At 30.4% G+C, this 16,442-nt stretch overlaps 1 protein-coding gene across 1 annotated transcript; it reads right to left on the bottom strand.

The window, feature by feature from the left end:
• Positions 1–731: 731 nt before the first annotated feature.
• On the bottom strand, positions 732–16,032 carry LOC131957980 (integrin beta-1). Its single transcript, XM_059322855.1, has 23 exons — positions 15,958–16,032; positions 12,624–12,693; positions 12,354–12,448; positions 12,063–12,173; positions 11,534–11,615; positions 10,218–10,349; positions 9,880–9,976; positions 8,997–9,096; positions 8,761–8,847; positions 8,483–8,566; positions 8,217–8,291; positions 7,816–8,001; positions 7,633–7,712; positions 7,037–7,088; positions 6,797–6,952; positions 6,184–6,326; positions 5,837–5,997; positions 5,495–5,601; positions 5,072–5,158; positions 4,381–4,507; positions 3,951–4,064; positions 3,013–3,179; positions 732–2,885 (listed from the first exon to the last, which is right to left on the bottom strand). The coding sequence occupies exons 2-23, from the start codon at positions 12,670–12,672 to the stop codon at positions 2,820–2,822; spliced, it is 2,358 nt and encodes a 785-aa protein (XP_059178838.1). The 5' UTR covers positions 12,673–12,693; positions 15,958–16,032; the 3' UTR covers positions 732–2,819.
• Between the last annotated feature and the right edge of the window lie 410 nt (positions 16,033–16,442).

Raw genomic sequence — 16,442 nt, 5'->3', positions numbered from 1 at the left:
AGCATTACTTTGCTCTGTTTTATAGATCTATGTTAATGTTTAAAGTTTAACTCTGGTTGTTCCTCAGAATAATGTGTTTTTTTAACACTATGTTTAATGGTACAAAAAAATGTGGTCCAACAGTATTTCTCACAGGCACTTAACGTTTGCCTTGTGTGGCTTACCTTAGGTAGAACACAAGTCGAGTACAGATATTAATCAAGTATCTGGCTTTTGCTGTGTTGTAGTATGTTCAGATCATGGTGCTCCATGGGGCAGGTGATGTAGAGTTCACTTGTCTTTTGTGACCTCCGCATAAGAAGAGATAGTGAGGTCAGCACTATGTCCACTCCCCTCTACTTTCCTTAACTTAAGTCAGATAACCATCAAAGCTTGGGGGATTAAAGGACGTCATATCCCCATGAGCCTAGGAAGTGATCTTAAGACTTACGGGTTTGTAGCTTTGAGCTAAACCATAGGACCACTCCATTCCATTGCGGTTGTATGTGGTTGTTAGATCTATGGTATCCAAATTTTCCATTAATTGGCTTATGAGTCGAGTAATTCCTGAAATCATATGTTATCATTGCCTACTCAGAATCTAAATTTCTGAATATAAAATTTTGTGTTTTAGAGCAAATGGTGACAACCGTCACAAAATGTGATCACATACCACAGTGAATTTTCAAAATGTGCTACATGAACTAAGGCATAAGAGAGAAATGTCAATAAAACCAATCCAACACTTTATAATAATATAATGTTTTAATGCACTTACTAAGACCTTAAATAAAAAAAATCCAAATGAGAAGAAAATTTCTAGTTTTGACTTCAGTGTATAAGACTAGATAGCAAACATAAATAATGAGTTGAATATGTGGATTCATGCATAGACATTTGTAAGATTGAGTATAAAAATGATGCAAGATTTTAAACTTCAGATCTATTACATAAAACTTAAGCTCAAAAAGCAATGAGACAAATTAAAATAAACACTAATATATTGCACAGCAAAAGTGAATAACATTAGTTGCAGATAATGTACAATATGAATACAGCTAACAAATCAAACTCTGTTTTCTAACACTAATTGTACTGCTTAAAGGCAAAAAAGTTTTTTTTAATGATTTATCTATTTAAAAACCTTCTGCTGAATAATTGATATACAACAAATATTTCATATTTTATAATTTTAACTGAAATTGATAATTGAAATTAGTAATGTTTCGAGTGAAAATCAAATTCCAAAGCTTCGTTAGTTATTTAGTTTTAAAAAAATATAAACAGCATTGACATATGACAACATAAAGTGTGTATCTTAGCTGCTTGTGTGATTCGTTATTAGAACAATATTACAATCTCTATCAGCACCTACATTAAAGTAGAATTATCTACCTTTGCTTCTCTAGGTAAGAAATTAAGTACCTTGAAAGAACAATGAAAATGCAAAAATAATTTGCAATTAGAAAATGAATCATTATATTATACCCTTTTAATTCTAAAAAAAAGTTGTCTCAAACAGAATGAAACAAACATTTTAAAATCTAGCATCGACCTTCACTGGGCTTCTTGAAAAGAATCAGTTGATTGCTATTAAAGGCAAGTAGATGGAAAAGTTGCATATATTGTACAAGTGAAAGATTGTAACAGAAGTTTAATGATTAATAAAATACACGAATAGGAATAACTTCAATAAAGGCACGTAACAAATGCTGTAGTTTAATCAGTAACTATTTTAGAGCCTGCCAGAAACTGAACAAAATAAGTTTAGAAACAAATTCCTGAGTTGGTGACAATAGAGAGTGCTTGTTAGATTTAAAAGTTGTTCAATCAAAAAACTTATAGCTTGAAACATGAAGCTGTCGACTAGTTCCTGTTGTTGTTTTTTTTAAAAAGGTGTTTAAAATAAAACTATTGTCAGATTTTCAATTTCACTGCACAAATAAATTTGTATAGTTAATGTCAATTTTAAATATACTGAAAACTTAACCCAAAAAAAATCAATAGAACTAATTCTCAGCTAGCTCTGTAGTAGATTGCAACAAATATTTATTTATGGGTCTCATAACAAGGATGCATTACTTTATAATTGAGTTTTGAAAATGAAAATTCCTTTTATCAAAGAGGAAAGAAATTGTGATCATGCGCTCAGTGATTGTAGAAAGTGCTCTAAAAAATAAGAATTACAAAAGTAAGAAACTATAAAAGTATATTCTATTGAATAACAAGAAAAGAAAGCATTTAATTATACATCTGAGAAAAAAATGTCTTGGATTACAAGTAAAAACTGGAAATCATCAAGAAAAATTGTATTAATGCTCAATAAATAATTATGTAGGCTATTTATTGCTTTGTATATAAATGACCTTAATATGTAAATGATCTAAAAAGTTATTTACCAGACTTGTAAAATGGACACAAACACAATTCAAATGTACAACAATGCTAGTAAAACTTAAATGCTCTACTAACCAGGCACAAGGTAAATAAATTACTACAAGACTAGTCTTCACACTCACAGAAAGCCAGTTTTCATTACAGGATTAGTGAACCTGAAGTCAACATCTGCACTATGAACATTCAATAGCAAACAAACATACTCTAGTTAATTAATTACATATTTTATATAAAGTAAATATAGCACCTTTATCTTGTAAAATAAAGCAATCAGTACAAATTTTAAGACCAATTATGATTCTAGCATTTTAAAAATTTAGTTTTAAAAAATGTAAAGTTCTTTCAATAAAAACAAGATGTATTTTACATTCAAAACTATTTTAAAAATCTCTACCACTCAATGAAAACCTCAACCCTCATTCATCCAGCATGGATTGTCTTGCTTATTGGCCTCCATAGGTTGGATTCTTAAATGTGGAAGTTGCTTGTTTATAAATAGGATTTTCTCCCTTGGTAAATAAAAAAAAAATAACAAAAACATTAAATTTCAATTTGAGAGAAGAACCACATCTTTTTCTACAAGATGAGAATTCAATTCTCACAAGCATTAATCAGATTTATTGAAATAATACTCACAGTGTCCCACTTGGCATTCTGTCTCTCCTTTTCAAATTTAGCAAATTCACGAGTGTCATGAATGAATGTAAGAAGTTTCCAGATAAGAAGTAAGAAAAGTCCCACTGCCACTATCCCTCCAACAACTCCTCCAACAATGGCCAGAACATTAACAGCTTCAGGGCACACTAGATTTTAATCAAAAAACATATTTCCAACTCAGCACAGCTATTCACAAATAAAATGATTCATGACAACCTATCTTTTAATCAAATAATGTATTTTTAGCTAAGAAAAGCTTTCAAACTTTTGTAGATAAATTTATTTTTGAAGACAAAGAATATCTAATTTCTAATCTAGTTAGATATTAACTTAGTTATTAAAAATAACTTAAGAGTATTAAATTCAATGATTAATGGGCAGACAACTAGATATGTCAGATAAACATTTCCTAATCTTAGAGAGAAATGACTACCTGGCAGATAGTAGAGTTATTTATGCAGATTAGTTTTATAAGGGAATATTAGTGACGTTAGTTCTATGAGGTATACATGTTTTTATCATCAGTTGTTTGCACTCAAAAACTATCAGCTTAAAATAAAAGAATAAATATAGTACTAATTGGTTTTGAATCTTGAGTATTTGCTGTTATTTTTCTTTATTATATCTAATACTCATAAGTAAATATAAAATAAAACTACTATAAAAACCTATATAATGATAAACTAAAAATTAGCACATTTTCTTTAAGCTTTATTAAGAGTAAAAATTAAAGACAGATAGCAATTAATATTGTAAATATTTCTTGAGCAGCTACCACATTTTTACCATTATAGCTAAAGAAAATTTAGAGTATTTGAAAAATTTCTTCAAATAAAGATCTTCATACTCATTTAATTTTTACTTTAGTTGCAGTATGCTTGTCTTAAAGTTAAGCTACTCTACAATGACATTCTTACCTTTAGTGTTTTGCACTTTAATTACAACCTCTCCGTTCTTATCATATTCATATGTGTAATAAACCCAGCATTCGTCATCATCCTTCAACTGGCAAAGCTGAACTCCTGGTCGCTCTAGAAGATAGATAATTCTTGTTTTTATACAAGCCAATATGTATCTCAATAATCTCAAAGAAAAAGTTAGCCTACACAAAGCACTCATGTGCGTTACAATAAACGTAACTATAGCTCAACATTTTGTTTAGCATATCTCAACATTTTGTTTAACATATCTCAACATTTTGTTTAGCTTTATCTCTTACTAAAACATTGAATTGTGCTATTTTCTGGGAAATTCATTAGCAATAATATAGCTCAGGGTAATTAAAAAGGTAAAAAAAAAAAACTTCAGAAAATTAACTAGACTTGTAACAAAAAAGATAATGTTTACCTATGAGTTTGTCGTATTTGGTAATTTCACGTGGACACAATTCACATTCTTGTTCTGTTTTCTTCCCAGAATTAAAAGCTTTGCACTGGACACAGGGATTGTATTCTTGGCACTTGTCTGGGCATGACTGAAAGAAAACATTTTTATATAGTTAATTGCATGGTTGTAAGGTAAGTTGCAGGTATAACAATAGAGCTTGTAAGTCTACGGTCTTGAAATCTACTAGTGGGCAAGTACGAGAACGAGAAGTTGTGACCTACTTACAAGACCTTTTGTGTTTTTAACAACTGCTTTAAAAAGTAGCATATAACAGAATGCAAAAAACTTGTCATTCATGTTTATCTTGTGTACAAACACTTTCTATTATTTTAAACATATAAAACCAAGCAGATTGTTTAAAATTCTTATCAATTCTATTTGTAAATCTTACAAAGAAATGGGGGAAAACATAGAGCATGGAGGGAGAGGTTATATTTCAATTATTGTTGATGGACAGTTAGATTTAAATATAAATAATGTTTATAAGTTGCAAATTACTAATAGCTACTAAAAGCTACTTGAAAACTAAATTAAAACATTTCATTGGGGAAAAGTGATATGGTGAAGCATGAAAAATTAAAAGTTTCTTAAAAGAATAGATATTATTTACATACTGCCCAGATACAAATTTTAAATGGAAACCAAAACTTACTGGACACTGCTCGCATTTAAATCCTGTAAACTGGCCATCACATTGACAAACTCCGCATTTACACACACCATGGTTGTTGCATACAAGCTGAGGAAAGATTTTAAACATAAACATTCAGTACAAGTTTAGTGGTTGCCTTTTGATGAAGAATTTAAAACTTGAAAACAGTACTAATGTAGCCGGTGCTGGAATAGAGGAGAGTACTAACATAATGCACTAAAAATGTTTTGATGCAGATTTACACTAAGTAAATCTTGTAGACTGCATTATGTTAAAACTCAGTTCTACATCTTGAGAAATTCAAAATACAAGCAGCCTTACACTTAATAACTAGGTGCACAGTTGATTTATTAATAAAATTTTTGTTTGAACTATAAATCATAGCCAATTATCATTTTTGTACAAAGAAGAAGAAAAACTTACCCCAGCATCAGTTGTGCATTTATCAAGACTGAGGTCACACTCACAAGCTGTACCATTGTAGCCGTCATTGCACTTACAATTTCCACAGTCACACTTCCCCCTCTCATCTAAACATTAAATGTAATTTGGTATGGTCAACAACACAGTTCCTGGTCATAAATTATATACAGCTGGCCAATCAGTTTTTTTAAGATATTGAATTACAATACAATTATAATGCAAACAAAGTATCAAAAGCCATTTTTTATATTTTTAAATGAGATTAAAATTACGCAAGTTTTTAATATAATTAGATTGTTAGTTGGGATAAACAAGAATGGTTGTATTGTAGCAAAGACTTACTTCCTCCACACATCAGGTCATTGTAGAAATTACATGAGTAGTCATCACATTCACAATACGGACCACTAAATGTTTGTAGGGAGTCTATGGAACGAGTATCACAAATACATTCACCACAGATACATGAACCACGGCCAGAGCAGACCTCAGTTTTGTTAGGCCTGAAATTGGAGATTATTTCATAACAACCTTTGATATTTTTAAATTTTTTTTTTAAATTTAAGATTCTGTTTATATAAATAGGTGATCACATTTATAGGTAAATGGTATATTATTTTTATATACTTATGTGATGTACATACTTTTAATCAATCATAGAATGAGCTCATACGCTAAACTTCACTTACTCAATGCATTGCTTGACAGATTCTTTGCTGGATAAATCATCAGCTTGACATTCACAGAACTTTCCATATCTTCCAGGGTTACATGTACATTTACCACATTCAAAAGTGCCATTGCCATTAAAGCATCTGTCACTGTTTATTTCCTTGAAAATTCAAACTTTTGTTAATTTAAGAAGTCAAACACTGTAAATAAGATTTACTGAAATTTCATGTTAGCAACATTTTGTTTTGTAGTTTTCAAATCTTTGTGTAACCTCTGATAAAAGTTTGAGCTTACAGAAACAAACAAAAAAATCTCTAGAACAAATTTGTTTAGATTCACTTAATAAAAATCTTTTACATAAAGAGCAACTTGAAAATTGCCAAAGCATAATTTAAAAAAAAAACAATATGCAATAATTTATAAGTAGCCTAGTTAATTTGTATAGTAAAATATGCCTTACACACTTTTTTAAATAACATTTTAATTTTAAAATATTAAACCCTTCAACATATATCATGATTGACAAAAACAAAAAATTGACAAAACAAAATTCTAAAATTCTTTTAAATAAATAAAATTGTAAAGCCATATTATTTTATATAATTTTTCACCTATTTGTAAAATACGAACCTCATTTTCAGAATTTTCACATTCACATTCACATATGATGTCCAGTTCAATGACTAACTTTTCTTGGTAACCAACAGGTCTGATAACCACTTCTTTTGTCCACTGTCTTTTATCCTTAGGGCAGGCTTTTACGGTTATTTCGGCACTAAAATTCACCTGTAATAAATTTTACCTCATTACATCTTTAAAACAGGATGTGGATCCTTATATTTTAACAGAGAAGCTGTAACCTTATCTTACTGATTCACCAATCTTTAAACTTCCGCATTCGTTTGTCTTCTTCTCTTCTGCACTAAAAAACAAAGACAAAAATAAGAATGTGAGAATTTTTTGGAGTTTTAAAATGTGAAATGTCAATGTGTCAGAAAAGTAAGATTTGCTGTTTACTTTTCTGACCAAAATATATATATATATATATAAGTGTTTTATTGATATTAACTCTTCTGGGTACATTTTTTTAATAATCATGCAGTTTTTATGTTTTGAAAATTTTGAATGGACAAAATGAGAATGTAGACTACCACATCTATATAATATGCATCAATGATTGACAACAATATTGAAAAGAAAAAAATAAACAGGAGAACAAAAAGTAAAATTGTGCTAAAATTGTCAAACTCTATAGACATTAGCTTTAATGATAAGCAAGCTTAAAAAAACACATGATGCACTTTTGTAACAAAACAAAGTTCCAAGTGTGAATATTTGACTCATACATGCTCTACAAATAAACAGTTCTAGGTAAATCTGACTATCCATAGGATTTGTTCTAGGTATCTATTTCAGTGTAGTAAATGAAAATAAGAAGTGATAAAAGATTAGAAATTATTTTTTACCCAAAACAACGGGAGTAGAAATCCACTGTGACATTGTCCACCACATTCTGACTACGTAAAATGACTTTGGATGTGATTTTCTGGGAAATAAAGGCTATGTATGAATTTTATTTTTACACTTTGAAGCTGTCTCAGTGTTACTATGTACTAAACGTAAGATAACAGAATTTTTTTGATGATTACCTGATAATTATCTTTAATAAGCTTGACAATATTTGAAGAATCTTGTTCTAGTTCACCAGTTATTGAGCTTTCCAAATATTGGCTAAGTTTTTCATACACAGGGACCTGGTCTTTAGTCACAGCAAATATTACATTGACAGATTTTTCTTTGACTTTGTTGGCAATCTGACTTACTGAAGGATAATCCTGCAATACAGAACAAAATCACAGCCTTAGTTAAAGAGACTATAATTTATAAATACATAAAATTAACTTACAAATTGAATCATAATTTCCAATAAGGAATTTTTTTAAATATCTGAAGAGTCAAAACCTGATACATTATTTTCCACTTTATAAAAAATCATATACAATAATTATTTTAACTCTTATATAGCAAAAAATGGAGAAAAAAAACTTACCAAAACTGAACTCTGAGTGTACAAATCATTTTTTAGATGGCATTTTCCATCATTTGGTGTGACTATTCCTCCAAGCTAAAGAGTAAACGGAAATTTTCTTAAAACTTAGATATTTTCAAAAATGTTTGTATTTCAAACACTGGCTACTTTTTAAAAAGTAACTTGTAAGACATTTTTAAATGTGTAGGCCTGTATAAATATTTAGTACCATACAAAGAAAATAGGCCACCCAAAAACATATGAAACCCTATAAAAAATTAAACAACCTTGCCATCTCCAGCATAGTGAAAACCTGCATCTGTTGAAAACACCAACATTCTTCTGGATATTGCTCTCCACCCAATCTCACTCTGAAGTTATGAATTTTAACATCATATTTTCAATTAAATAAGTAGGAAGCTTCTGTATTGTTGCAAATACTAAATGTAAAGTTTTAAAGCAGATTTCTAGATAACTTAACACATAATGATTTGCAAGAGTTAAATTGTATGTTTCTTTTTCTAATGGCAAAAAACTACATAAAAGTTCTTTTATATTGTCATACCTCACATGCAACTGCCTGCATTATAGCATCAAATCCACCCTCTGGGGCATCCAAGTTCCCAGATACACGAGCTTCAAGTACTTTTTTCTGTAAAAAAAAAATTTCTTGCTCATAATTTCATAAAAAAAGCTTCTCCAGATGTGGTAAAGTCATAATAAAATTATTTTTATTTCATAAAAAATAAATCCTAAAAATTTAATATGAAAATTTATAAAAGAGGAAAACAAAATACATACAGCAAACTTTTCAGTCTCATTATCTAGACTAAGCTGATTTTTAAATCCATAAGGTGCTTCACAGTCTTCAAGTAATGACGTCTTGCATGGGCTTATTAGTCTAATGAAAAATAATAATTTTGAGTCATTTAAATAAACTTGATAAAACATAAACTTTTACAATGTAATGAAGAGGTTATGTAGATTGTTAGTGATAATTAGGAGCAATTTATTTTACATGGTAGCAAAAGCATATCCTGGTAAAATCAGTTCATTAAAAGCATTTCAAAATAAGTTTTTACAAATCTCTACAGCTAAGCTAATCTACTTCTTTCATAATGGTAATGTTGGAAGAGATTTCCCCCAACACAATTAAGTACAACATAGCGAAATGGCCTGTTGATTCATATTTCAGCCTGCTTTTCTTTCTGCATTTGCTTCCATTGTCCATAGGTTTTGTCCATCCAAGAACAAGTTACAATGCAACAGTTTTTAATTTCATTTTTCTCTCCTAGATTGGTTGCTGTTCCCAGCTATCAAGGCTCACCTGCCTGGGGATTTGAACTCAGGACTTTCGGTTTTACAACCATGAGCTTATGGAACAGGGGTGGCCTAGTGGTAGAGAATTAGACTAACCCGAGTCTCGAGTTCAAATCTGGGTTCAAGTCAGTAAGACGTCTCTGAGTCCATAGTGCTGACCTCACTACACCTTCATATACCAAGGTCTCTGAAACAGATGAACTTAACATCTGCCCCATGTGTCTTGGGCATGAGTAAAGATGAGGCATCATGAGCTTTACCGCCCCGACCATACTGACATCTGGTTTAGCTAATAGGTTTGTACTAAAACGTAAGTCCCTTTTTATTTACTATAGATTTTAAAATATTAAGATAAAATACTAACTTGTCAGGAAGAGTGCTAACAAACGGGGAGACTACTTTATCAACAAAGGAACCAAACCCAAGACGAAAGTTTTTTGTAATAGCAGACATCTGTTCAGCTGTAACGAAATAGAAATATTCAAGTAAACTTCAATTTTATATAGAGCAAACAAATATTATTAACTTTGAAATAATGGCTGTTATATCAAAAATAAAAACATGAATGTAAAACATTTTCTATACATTCAATGGGTTCTTTTTCAAGGTGCAAAATAAAAAAATAAGTATTGTTTTAAAACAAAGAAAAATATATTAATAATATTTAAAATTATATAGCTCAGGACTTGGGTAAAAATATACCAATTAAGTTTCCAAGCTTAGCAAGATTTTGTTTGTCATCCTCCATAGAGTTAGACAAATCCATGAGGTAATACAAGTCTACAGGGTAATTCTCAGCTTGACGAAATGTCAGTTGAATTCGAACAGGTTTGTCTGGTAGAAAAAGTGTTTAAATTAATTACTGCATAGTCCTAAGTAAAACAATTCAAAAGAAGGTAACTTATGAGAAGTGACTAGTATTTTCAGATTTTTAAAAACATTAATTCAAATTAATAACTAATATTCATGGTAATGATGTTAATTCAACATGAGGTAGCGCTTTGTTGGTACTTGTCTTAAATCTCCATGCCACGACATACCGATAAAGCTGTATTAGACACATTACCTCAGATCGACAGTTTGTGTATAAAATGCGATTTTAGAAACGTTCGTAACTTGTACTATTTGACGGGATCCTGACAAAAGGATGGCAATGACAAAAGACTGACATGGACAAAATGAAGACAAGACAATAGGCCACCAGGAAAAATGCAGACACCCAAAACAAATAGCCAACAGATTATAAGGCCAAAAATTATGAAAGAAAATATGTAGAAATCAAAGTGCACAAAGCTTATATAAATTTGTATTGATTTTTAAAAAATGGTGCCTCCAGGTGTACTTCAATAGGTTTCTTACATTTCTCAGAAATATGGTGGTATTGCCAACTACATGTTTACCCTTTGTACACATGGGCCCCATTGTTCACCTTATAAGGATAGAAACTTAGCATGGTCTCTTGACATTGGGCGACGATGCTGAGTGCCGTTGACTTTGTTCTTTGATATTTGTCGAGTAACCCATGTTTTGCAATATTAGGATTTTTATGTCTGTTGGCTTTATGATCTGTCAGTCTTTTTGCTGTTGGCTAAATAGTCTGTTGGCATTATGTCCAGTTGGCCTTTTGGATATCGGCCTTTTGTCTTAGACCCCTATTCAACTCAATGTTAATTAAAATAATAAAATTAATGTTGTTATATTTGTTATCTTCATTTTTTTTGTCAAGAGTCTGTTGGGTGTACAATTAGCTGAGGGGCACAGGGATTTTAGGGTCAGGAGTTAAGGGTTTAAGTAGATCAGTAGTATAGGTTACCAAAAATAAACAAAAATGGTTCATCATTAAATACAAGTAATTTGCAATTCTCCAATAATTAATTGTTACTGTTGTGTATGATTCAGTATGTTTACTATTCCTATTTGACTTGAACATAAAAATAATTATTTTTTCGTATCCCAAATTCATAAAGGTTTTTGTTACTTCCTCAGGGAGTAGTTTTATTTAGTATTTTTAAACTTACTTGGCCTGATTCTGATTCTAGCCCTCTGTGGCTGTAACTGCACTGCATTCTCTGGGTTATCACCATCACCTACATTTCGATTCTAGAACAAAATATCCATTTGAATAAATTGGATGTCAAGAATCTGTTTTTTTACAAACAATAAAATTTTCTCAGTGCCAATATATTTTGTCCTAGTGTGCTGAGACAAACTCATAAAAAAATATAATTTAAAAAATGTGTTGTAATGTTATTGAATTGTTTATTCATTTCTTTGTTGAATTCCCAACACAGTAGACATAATCCCTAGGATAATTGTGTGTAATTATAAAACATGAACACCTTTAATACGTTTATTTTATCAATGAAAATAATCCCATTGCATGTAGGCTTACTGTTTACTTTCATATCCAACCCAAATATTTGACTCCTTTTGTTAATTATAATTCTTCACTTCCACATAACAAAAGACACTTAAAGATTCACATTTAGGTTAAACAAAAGTTTAGAGGTAGCAGAAAAATGATAGCTGTTCTGGGTTGTGGCTCACCTCAGTTAATTGGGAATTATCCTGAGGATATTCAATATCTTCAGGCATACACTTTCCTCTTAAATGGTTTTCATATGTGTCACACCTTAATCGATTTTCTTGCTCATAGATCTATAAAACATAAAATATTTAAATCTATTACAATCTTAAACCAAAATACTCTAAGCTAAGACCAATGGGAAAGACAAAGATAATTGTAAAATAATTTAAGAATCTGTTTTGTCATCTAAATGAAGATTTTTAAAAATGGAAAACATAAAGACAGGGTCCACTGGATAGTAAAGAATTTACCTCTGAAACACACCAAGCACATTCTTTGGCTGTGGCAATACAGACTGCACATGATTTTTGAGCATCAGGAGATATGCAGGGATTCTGTTCACTACCTTTAATGAAATTAAGGATGTTTAGGGATTAAATGCCTCACACATTTGTATTAATAGATAGACTCTAGATCTATTATTATTTTTAATTGTATGTTAAAATAATGTGTAATAAAAGAAAAATGAGACTCAGTGTAAGAAACCAATAGCATTTTAAAATACTTGACATTTTACTTACTTTGTGATAAGCTACTTGTAATTAAAGCAAAAAATATGAATAGTTTCATTTTGGTTCTCTGTGGAAATTTCTGGAGAAGCAAACAGATGATGTGAACAACTAAAACAGTATTTCACCTAAACAGAACAGTATACACAGCCATGCTGCAAATTCACGAGTGAGCTACAATAATTATACATAATTACAGGGCATAATTAGGATAATTACTCTGGAGAATTCGTCACTCCATTCACTAGCCATACAACGTCAAATGTCATTATAATTTCAACTCGTAAATGTGAAGTATATATATTTTCAGGAATTTTATGTAACAAAATAATTTAATGCAGTATTTAAATTAACTGATATGCCTATGCTCAACTATTTTTTTAAAGAATGCTATGGAGTTACAACACATTTTTTAAGGCTATTTTATATTTCTAGATCTAGGTCTAGGCCTACTAAAAGTGCATATTTTCTATATTTAGAGCTGTAAATAAATAATATAATTAACATTCTAGATCTATATGACACAACAACCCTAGGATTAGTTACATTACTTTCTTATTTCGCTAGCAGCATATCAGGCATTGTACGAATTTTGAAAAATTTAGTTTTCAATTAAATACCTGGAGTAAATGTGAATGCTGTAGAAAATATACATAACACTAACTTAAAACGTTAACCACCTCCTCAACCAAAAATATAATTATAAACAGAAACATATCCCAATCCCAATGACTATTCCTATAGTTATCTCTGTACTGAAATTATTCTCATCCCTTATCCCATTTTCTTGTCCTTTTCTTTCATTCCTTATTTATCCTTATGTCTATAACCCTATCAGTATAACTATCCCTATCCCTATTATTATTCTTATCCCTTATCCCATTGTCTTGTCCCCTTCCCTCATCCCTTATCCTTATGTGTATTGTTATAGCGTTCGCTATCCCTATCCCTTTTTAAACACATCCATTTCCCTATCCCATTTCATTTTCCCTAATCTTTATTCATTTTCCAATCTACTCTATCCCTTTTAAATTTTTTCTATCGCTATCTATATCCCTTAGCTAGTCCTGTAGAGTGTAGATATCTGTATTCTTTTCCTTATCCTTATCACTATCCCTATTTTATACCCATCAGCTTCCTTATTTCTGTCCATATCCCATTTAATTTTCTATAACATTATCCTTATTGTTTCCCTAATATATTACTGTATCCAATTTTCTTTTCCATATCACTATTCTTATCCATTAGCAATTCCTGTAATTATACCTACACATACCTACACTATACACCTGTAGATGTCCATGTTACTTTACTTGTACGAACTATTACTGTATCTCTTTATCTAAATGAACGGTGATTAATTTATAATTTATTACTAGTTTCTTTGACCTACTTTAAAGCTTCAGCACAAACGCCAATCCACGATAAGCTAATAATACTCACATTTTGTTTAATAACTATATTGCAAATACACCAACTAGTATAATTGCCAATAATAATAATTCCAAAAACTTAAAGGGGCACATTTGTAATTATTTCAAAGTTTAATATAACACCTACCCAATCTCAATCTAAACTTAGTACAATACCCATTTGATTTAAAGTGACCTTAACTCTACTTTAACAATAAAAATAATCATAATAATTTTATGAAATCTTTTAAAAATTCTATTTATGATGAAAAAAAAAGTAATTAAATAAATAATTAAAAACGATGCAACCAAAACACTAAAGAATAAAAAATAAATAAATAAAAGTAAATAGGGCCTAGTAAAAATTATCTAATTTATTTATATCTTCAGCCCTGTTTTTATTTTAGACTGATAAATAAATTCTAAAAAGGTAAATACAGTCTACATGCCTATACATTACATTTGCATAGCTCTGCACTGGAACCGAACGCTTGCCACCACATTTATATTAAAAAGAACTATAATGGCGGAAAAGTTACCATACTAACAAGATACCTGCACTACACTCGCTTCTTCAAATTTAGAATCTAGACTCGACAATAAAAATGAAAGAAAACATACTTCTGAATAATACATTTTTGCAAGTGGCACTTGACCTGACATAGACATCCACTAGACATTGAGGAAGTTATATTTAGGCCACTTTAGGGCGGGTGTATTTTATTGTCTAAATAAAATCATTAATTCTTGCATAGATAAGAGTAGACCTTTCTTTCACATTTCTAACTAAATAATTTCTGCTGATTTTAATGTCCTAATAGGGTAGTTCACCCATCAAACCAGTCAAAATTACAATACTTGTAACAACCTAACATACCTATTTTTGGAAGAGTCTTTCATGTATTTTCGGACATCTGCATCTTCAATCATCCTCAATTTGATATAGATCTAATTATAGTGGTAATCTCACGATATAGCGTCGGAAATTATTCGGTAATGTTTGTTAAGTTTTGTAAACATTTGTTACTGTAAACAGTTTATTTGACAGTTGAAATATAAATAAAGTCAAGTGCTTTAGGCCTAAATTAATGTTTTAATTTAATTTTAAATTTAATTGACAGAAAATGTGCAACAATTAGATCTAGTAAGAGTAGATAATAATTTGATAATATTAATAGTATCATAAATAGGCCCTAGATAGCCTATAAATAATTAAATATTAATAATAAAGTCCTGTGTAGTGTAGTAGGCCTAAGTAATTAATGTTTTTTTAAGAAATATCGTCCTAAATACTAAATAGGCCTAATCTTTTTAATAATTTTGGTTTAATATTCAGTTATCTTATTTCTATAATAATATTTGACACAAAAACATCACAATATTGTGAATATAATATAAATATAGATCTAGGGCATTCTAGGGGCCTAATAAATTAATATTAGCCTAAAGAAAGACTTAACAATGAGGCAACTTTTTCGCACATTACTAGATCTAGATTCATCTAGATCTAGCCTTGCTCGATCTTACATAGATCTACCTAAAATAATACAGGTTAGTCTTGTTGTTAGTTGTTAGCCTTAGTTACTAGTTAGGCCTTAGGGCCTAAGAAAAGAACTAAGATTACTAAGTACTCTGTCTAAGTCTAAGAGTAAGACTTACTAAGAACAGACAACACTGAACACAAGTCTTTTTAGATCTAATCTAGAATCTAGAATCTAGATTCTTAGCTCTCTAGTCTAGATCTAGATCTAGATCTAGATCTAGACTTAACTAGACTAAATTTAAAAATTATAGATTCTAGATAAAGTAAATATTAAATAAAATAACTAGATTTCTAGATCTATCCAATTTCTCGGGTTAGTTATCCAACACATAAATCTAGATTCTAGATCTAGATCTATTAGATTTTAGATAAGGAAGTCGTAAAATCTCACCTAAAACTTGACGAGTGAGTGTAGGCCTAAGTAAAATATCCTTTTAAGTTTTCAACGGGGGTAGCTCCAGCCGTGACGTCACCGGAAACAAGGAAATTCTTCCTAAATGTCTCATACTATTTTTGTCTTGAATAGGCCTAGCCTAGGTGTACAAGATGCCTCTCCCGTTTGTTTTGTTTTGTAAATCTACTTAAAGCGTTTATCCAGGTGCAGCTGGTTATAATTTTAAAGAATTAACTATTCAACATCATTAAATGTATACCGCCCCCCCCCCCTTGAACGAAATGGAATTTATATAGAAAACATACTTTAACCAGTGTCCGCACCCCCCCCACCCCCGAAAATAAAAAGTTCGCTTACCCCCCCCCCCACCCACAGAGAAAAAAAGTCTGGAAGAAACACTGAGTATAGAGCTTAATATAAATTTAGAGCTAAATCTATATTGACGACCCCAATGATCGTTTTCGTATTCAATCACAACAGTG

The sequence above is a fragment of the Physella acuta genome, unplaced genomic scaffold, assembly GCF_028476545.2.
Source record: "Physella acuta isolate Inbredline_101_S28 unplaced genomic scaffold, ASM2847654v3 ptg001283l, whole genome shotgun sequence".
In the NCBI taxonomy this organism is placed as follows: Eukaryota; Metazoa; Mollusca; class Gastropoda; family Physidae; genus Physella; species Physella acuta.
Note: the sequence above shows the minus strand (reverse complement) of the source record. Positions and strands in the feature narration are given on the sequence as shown.